The sequence below is a fragment of the Myotis nattereri genome, assembly GCF_964212035.1.
Source record: "Myotis nattereri genome assembly, chromosome: 8".
Classification (NCBI taxonomy): domain Eukaryota; kingdom Metazoa; phylum Chordata; class Mammalia; order Chiroptera; family Vespertilionidae; genus Myotis; species Myotis nattereri.
In genome coordinates this window covers 53,128,407-53,136,182 of record NC_138083.1, presented here as the reverse complement: position 1 = coordinate 53,136,182, position 7,776 = coordinate 53,128,407, and the positions used below count along the sequence as shown (strand labels likewise).

The window sequence follows — 7,776 nt, the reverse complement described above, 5'->3', positions numbered from 1 at the left end:
GAACATTTACTGTGTGTTAAACACTCTACCTTGCTTGCATTAATTTAAACCTCACAAAATGCTATAATATGGATACCATGACCATCATTTCCATTTAAAGATGAAGAAATGGGCTGGGGAGCAGAGAGGTTAAGACACTTGTTCAAGGTCACACAGTTGATCCAAGTGAGTGGCAGAATGGGATTCCAGCTCAGTGTGTCTGACCTTGAAGCTCAAGGTCGAGACCTTCTTTCCCAGCACTGTGAGGCCCACTGTGTGATTGGTTCTGTGCTAGGGTATGGGATTTAGTGGGGAGAAAGCTCGATATTTTGTGAGCCTGCCCTCACAAAATATATTGTCTCACATACGAGTATGTGAGGGATTAAAGAAGTGGGAATAGTAATGTGTCCAGATGTGTGTTGAGATAGGGCTAGACCAGGGGTGGGCAAACTTTTTGACTCGAGGGCCACAATGGGTTCTTAAACTGGGCCAGAGGGCCGGAACAAAAGCATGGATGGAGTGTTTGTGTGAACTAATATAAATTCAAAGTAAACATCATTACATAAAAGGGTACGGTCTTTTTTTTTTTTTTTAGTTTTATTCATTTCAAACAGGCCGGATCCGGCCCGTAGGCCGTAGTTTGACCACGGCTGGGCTAGACCCTGCAGAGTGCTGGGCAGGGTCACTCCAGGGGCCCGACTCAGTCTCATGCTAAAGGGGCTCAAGTGAGGCCCCTGAGCAGGTCAGTGACTGATGTGTGGCAGGGCCCAGAGGTACTGTGAGTGTGTGTTCTGCTGGGGTGTGGGCAGGACACGAGGTCACGACCTGGGGGGCCAGGGGACATGTGTCCTCGGTGCAGGATACAGCCCTTTAAGCCCAGGTGGGGAGTGTGGCCTCATCCGAAGGGTGTGAACACCTGTGCAGGTTGCTGTCTCAGGCTGTCCAGACGTGCATTCTGGAACTGTAGTTTTGGCTGAGATGGGAGGGGGTGTGGATTCAAGGCTGAATTGGAGATACAGCGAACAGGATGAACATTATTATGGGATGCTGGGAGACAGAGGTTAGGGCTGGGGAAGACCTCGAGTGTTTGGGGTTGGGTCCTTGGGACTGGGCAGTCCTTCTCACCCCTGAAGTTTAGCTGAGACCATCTATTCCTAGACTCCCCTGGACTCCCCTGAGAGGACCAGCCAGGCTTTGCCAATGCAGGTCATCACTTCCCTCTCTACCCTTCCGGAAACTTCCACTTGCCCAGCTGGGGCACCGCCAGTATCCTTTTCCCCCACTGTGTGTCCTTTCTGACTTTTGGGTTCCTCGAAGCTAAGCCTGTTTCTTAGTCACCGTTAAATTCCCAGACGTCAGCTGTCGCACAGTAGGCCCTCAGGGATTGTGATGAACCCTGTTGTTCAGTGTGAGGCTGCAGGCAGCACTGGGCCTCGGGTCCTGTGGGGATCAGACGTTGATAGAGGCTGCGTAGGGTTCCTTATAGGCCCTCTGGCTACGTTGCAGTGCTTCTCCCTGTGGTGTGTGTCTCAGGTCTTAGCTTTGCGGGACTGGCTCTCACAGGAGTTCCTAGGACAGGTGTGGGAAGCAGTCCCCGTGCAGTGGGTCACCTGGGCGTGCTGCTGCAGGAAGTGACCTCTCTGGGCTGAGGCCGAAGATGCTGTTCCCAGAAGAGTTTTTTGGTTTTTTTTTTAGTTGAAACAGTTACCCACAGATTAAATTTACCTACATTAAGTGTTAGCAGTCTTGGGAAAGTCTCTTTATTTCAATTGTGCTCTGCAGTCCAAGAAGGTAAGTCTCCAGGTAGGGCGGCAGCCTGACATACGCACGCAGACCTGCCGCTGCCTTTCTTTGTGCGCTCACATGCTGATTTCTTAAACATGTTATTTTCATGACTTTTATGTTCTGTCCCCCTAAACCCCTCCCCATGCCCATTAGAATGCATTCTTATGAACACACATAACATTCTTATGTTATGTTTTTAGTTTCTTTAGTAAACATTTTAATTTTTATAAATATTAAATTAACTTTTTCAAAATAAAATCTATTTTGAAAATTACATAAGGCATTTTCAAAAAGTAGCTTCCAACTCTTTATTCATCTGTAGAGAAACACACACACACACACACACACACACACACACACAGGAACATCCATTGGAAATCTATTTTAAAACCCTAATCAGCAAGCCATTTTTATGCCTAAACAATGAAATTACAGTCTCGTCTGGCAAGTTCCCAGTGACAGCCTTGGGAAGAGTGTGTCAGACAGTAACAACAGAACTCTGATTCATTATGGGCAAAACATGTGGTCAGCGGGGCTGTGCTTTGTGCTTTGCGCATGTCTGTGGTGACTTGTCACATGTCAGCTAAGACACATGGACGTGCATTGGCTCTCTACCCCCACCCCTCCTCGTAGTGTCTGTGTTACCTGAAGGTTTGGGAGTGCGAGTCACGCCTCACAGGGGCCACGGTAAATGGGGAGAAAGCATTTGAGACCCCTCCTCCCCCCGGCTCCCAGAGGCTGAGGGGCTTAGAAAAATAGGACAGCAAAGCCCTTAGTGCCAGGAAGGCTGATAATGTCCCCATAACCCTGTCACTGGGGTGGCTGCCCCGGGCTCATGTTTAAGTGCAAAGTTCCAAGGACAGTGTTCTTCTTTTTTGGAAAAGAAAGGATGACTGTGTCTTAAATGGCAATTTTTGCTGACAACTAAAAGAATGGCCACAGAGGTCTGTTGATTTGGCCACTGAAGCGAGCCAGCGGCAGAGAATTACGTTTTAACTGATTGCTAAAAGGTTTGCAAAAAACATCATCAGTGGACTGTGTGCATCGGGAGGGGCTGCTGAGTGGGCCTCCTTCAATGCAGGAGGAGAACCAGCCCTGTTCCAGGGGAGCCAGGTGGGCCCTCCGTCCCTAGCTAACCTGTCAGAACTCTGTCCTGAAACATGCGGTATCTCCCACGTGCATTCTAATTGGCGCATTATTTCTCTGTATTCTGCTTATCACAACTCAGAAGGAAATTCCTGTTTTTATGGCACATGGTTGCTTTTCATTGTGGACTGTCTTGGGCCCATTGGTGGTGTACAGGTGTTTGGTTGGGTTTCCCACAGTGTAGAGGCTTGCCCACTGTGCGCCTTGGATTGTGCACAGGGTGCTGGACACGCCCAGGTGCCTGGAGGAGCGGCTCAGACCAGGGCCTGTCCGTCATTCTCTGGAAGGCAGATGGGCATGAAGGTGACAGTGATGATATATCTGCTGTCACCAGGGAGAGGTGGACCTGGCCTCCCCGGGAGGGCACTGTGGGGTCTGACTGTGGAGAAGTGGGGATGCTGCCCAACCTCCTGGAGTCAGCAGGGTTTTCTGCACCTAGGACTCAGCCCTGTGGCCAGAGTTTCAGGTGGTTTTGTAGATACAGCGGGGATAGGAGTGCAGGGGAAAAAGACAGGACCAGGATGGCAAGAACTTTGTAAGGTGGGCCGAAGAGTTTGGGCTTTAAGAGGCGGCAAGGACCGAATGTTGCTCTGGAAATGCTCTTGTGGTCACCCAACCGGGGGTGGTATCCGTGGGGTAGCCAGCATCGGCCACCCAGTCCTGGGGTAGTTGGTTCAGGGCACAGACCTTGCAGCAGCTGAGGGTTCCCTTTCTGCACTGCGTTGCTTCTCTTTTACTCTATCATCCAGGTTCTTAACTGAAGACTCGTTTCCTTACCGTCTGCACACCTTTGTAAGTGCTGTTCACGGCGGCACGGCCCAGCAGGAGCTCTGCCTCCCATCTTTGCCATCGTTCCCCCCTCATTTCACTTTGCTCCTTATTCCCACGCTCTCCTCTTTTATCGCTGTGTCTCACGCCCACAAACTCTCACCAGTCTTTTCTTAAAGATTTTATACCTTTCTGATAAAAATTATTTTAGTGCATAATCATTTACATTGGTTTGTTTTAATTATTTAACACGATCATTATCAATAATTAATTGCTTGATTGTTGATCTTTGAAAGGAGAGTAGCTGCTTATACATCTGTTTGAATTTTTGTTGGTGCCTCATTTCTTTAATTTGGATTGGATTGATGTTTTTAAGGAGGACCGTGTGGATCCATTGGTGGATGTGACCGGGTCTCTGTTCCCCTGCACACCTCCTTCCTAAGCTCTTCGCTGTGTCTTTTCTGTTCCAGGTGCTCGCTGCGCTCCACCATGTGCTCCAGGTAGGACATGCGCATTGTGGTGGCAGGCGCGTCTGCAGCTGGGAAGCAGGAGGCTCCTCTGAACATGGAGAGATAAGGCCTTGTCCTGCGGGCCTGCCTGACAGAGAGCCCTGCCACCCTGGCTGAGCTTGCCCGTGTCCTTGAGATGGATCGTCACCAGGAGGCCGAGATGGAGCTGCGCAGGGGCCCCGAGGTGGCCGGGGATAAGGCCCTGAGCCACAGCTGCTGCATTTGCGGCAAAAGCTTTCCCTTCCAGAGCTCCCTGTCGCAGCACATGCGCAAGCACACGGGCGAGAAGCCCTACAAGTGCCCCTACTGTGACCACAGGGCTTCCCAGAAGGGCAACCTCAAGATCCACATTCGCAGCCACCGCACGGGGACTCTGATTCAGGGCCACGAGCCCGAGGCCGGCGAGACGCGTGTGTCCGAGGGCCTGGACGGCTGCACCAGCCCCACGAAAAGCACTTCGGCCTGCAACAGGATCCTGAATGGCGCCACGCAGCTGGACAACAGCAAGATCCTGCTGAGGAGCAGCAGGAAGGAGGCGGAGGGGGCCGCATGCTCTGCGGAGGACGGCGGCGCAGGGGCTCAGTGCTCCTTCTGCAAGAGCAAGTTCGAGCGCAAGAAGGACCTGGAGCGTCACGTGCACCGGGCACACAAGCCCTTCAAGTGCCGGCTGTGCAGCTACGTGACGCTGAGGGAGGAGTCCCTGCTGAGCCACATCGAGAAGGACCACATCACCGCGCAGGTGCCCAGTGGGGAGGCCTGCGTGGTGAACGGCAAGCCGGAGCTGCCGCCTGGGGAGTTCCCGTGCGAGGTGTGCGGCCAGGCCTTTAGCCAGACCTGGTTCCTGAAGGCGCACATGAAGAAGCACAGGGGCTCCTTCGACCACGGCTGCCACATCTGTGGCCGGAGGTTCAAAGAGCCGTGGTTCCTGAAAAACCACATGAAGGCGCATGGCCCCAAGGCGGGGAGCAAGAACAGGCCCAAGAGCGAGCTGGACCCCATCGCCACCATCAACAACGTGGTGCAGGAGGAGGCGATCGTGGCCGGCCTGGCCCTCTATGAAGTCTGCACCAAGTGCGGGAACCTGTTTACAAACCTGGACAGCTTGAATGCCCACAACGCAGTCCACCGCAGGGTGGAGGCGGGCAGAACTCGGGCCCTGAGCGGGGAGGGCGAACTCGGCCCTGCGGACTCCCAGCAGCTCTTCCTCCAGTGCCTGAACCTGTGCCCCGTTGGGACCGGTGCACCAGCCCACGGACAGACCGGGCAGCGGGTGGCCGAGCTGGACCCGGTCAACAGCTACCAGGCCTGGCAGCTGGCCACCCGGGGCAAGGTGGTCGAGCCGGCCGAGTACCTCAAGTACGGGACGTGGGACGAGGCGCTGGCTGGGGATGTGGCCTTTGACAAGGAGCGGCGCGAGTACATCCTGGTGAGCCAGGAGAAGCGCAAGCGTGAGCTGGAGCCTGGTGCGCAGGGCCCCCCACGAAAGAGGGCAGGCGCACCAGGGGACCTTGCACCCGGGTCCCTGGACCCTAGGCCCGCCTCACGCCCCAGCCGCCGGGCTACCACCCCAGCCGGCCAAGGCAAGTCCTCCGAGTGCTTCGAGTGCGGCAAGATCTTCCGCACCTACCACCAGATGGTGCTGCACTCTCGGGTGCACCGCCGCGCCCGCAGGGAACAGGAGGGCGCAGGGGACCGCGTGCCCCGCACCCGCTGCGGCTCACTCAGCGAGGGCGATTCGGTCTCACAGCCCAGCAGCCCTGGATCGGCCTGCGCAGCCACTGACTCCCCAGGCTCTGGCCTGGCAGAGGAGGGTGCTGATGAGAGCGGAGAGGAGGGTGCCGCAGACCCTGCACCAGGTGAGTGGATGCGCCTGTGCTGCCAGGTTTTCCCATGCCCAGGTAGTCTCGGCTCAGGTAGTCCTGCACCCAGGTGGCTCAGGCCCAGTATTCCTAGCTCAGGTAACCCCATACCCATGTGATGTGTACCCAGGTGGCCCCTTGCCCAGGAGGCCCCATCCCAGGTATCTCTGAGCCCAGATATGCCTGGCCCAGTGTTCTGTGCCCCAGTAGTTCTTCCCGAGGTATTTCTGAACCCAGGAGGGCCAGGCCTCGTAGCCATGTAGCCAGGGGGCTCAGGCTCAGGTAGTTCAGGAGCCCAGATAGACCTGATGCCCAAGTATCCATGCCAATATGTTTGGGGTTTAGATAGCTCTGAACCCAGGTGTCCCAGGCCCAGCAGCCCCAGAGCCAGGTAGTTCAATGTCCTGCACCAAAAAACCCTGTGCCCAGGTAGCCCTTTACCAGGCACCTCATGCACAGGCAGTCTGGGCTCAGGTAGGCCAGCAGGTGTCCCTGAACTCTGGCTGATGGTGCAGATGCAGGTGCCTGGTGCTCCCCTTCTGACTCCTTTTTGCTCATTGCCATATGTGTTTGCATAAATGAACACCTTTGACCCGCTGCGTTGATGGTCTCTCTGGGACCTCAGTCATTTGACAGATCACAAGTGGCAGGCTACTCAGAGAGCGTGCTCTCTTCTCCCTGTGCAATCCCAGACCTAGTTCGCTCACCACAGTGTGCGTATGGGAGTGAGCACACAGGAGCAGGCACAGAAGGCCCACCCGTGGGTGCACATACATGCATGCACACACATGTTCCGCCACGCCTCTTCTTCCCTGCACCAGGCAGCCAAGTAAAAGAGTAACTTCAAATCAGTTTACAGTTATAATTAATCTCCCTGGATTCAGGTAACCCTATGGGTTCAGAGGCAGCTAATTGCAAGGGTTACTTTCCAAATAGCAGCTATGTAAACATTTAAAGATGCTTGGCTAACTTTGTTTTCATCATTTTCCTACTTTTTATAAATCTTAAAAGTTTTGATACTTTCTTCATTATTTGTGTTTTGGGTAATTTTTACAAGTTCCAGAACTTGCCACTTTCTAAAGATAGCCAGGAATATTTTTTTCCTTCTCCCTGAAAACTGGTTAATGGATGTTGCCTTTACCTGAAAGGTCAGGGATGATGGAAACCTGGTTGCTTCCACAGGGCTATTTATGTTTTGTAGGGAGGAAAACACCATTTATAAGTGTATATACAGGTAAGTGGATAATAATACATTATGCATTGACCCACATTTCCCACTCACTGCTTAGTCATTAGCCCTGGAAGGAGCAGGAGAATACATTGTTCTCTGAAAATGTGTTGCTTGTTTCCTGAGATTTTTTTTTTTAATTCTTCTATCAGTTACACACACACACACACACACACACACACACACACACAAAACACACAAAACAATAGAAAACTGGTGAACCCAATTGTGACCCCTGGGTGGCATTTTAATTTGTGGTGTTCCCTTTTTAAAATTTTTACAACTAGAGGTTTTACTTGGTCACATTCTAGTAATAATACTATGACTACTTTTTGGAGCATGGGTAAAATATTAGGCTAGACTTAAATCTTATTTATTTTTTACTTTGAAGACAGATATTTTGAATGCTTGGAAAGCTTTTAGGCCTGATCCCCACCTGTTATGATAGCAGTCAAATAATTAATCATAACCTAATTCAGTAGTGCTTTTAGGAGCAAGATGT

General features: G+C 52.5%; 1 protein-coding gene across 1 annotated transcript in view; it reads left to right on the top strand.

Moving 5' to 3' along the window:
* Positions 1-4,323: 4,323 nt before the first annotated feature.
* The window catches only part of ZNF516 (zinc finger protein 516), a gene marked incomplete at its 5' end in the record, with an annotated part of 48,778 nt that continues 45,325 nt past the window's right edge, over positions 4,324-7,776 (top strand). The window contains one exon of the mRNA XM_081098024.1: positions 4,324-6,043. Within this exon, the coding sequence (XP_080954150.1) occupies positions 4,324-6,043 (1,720 nt within the window). The remainder of the gene's footprint in view (positions 6,044-7,776) is intronic.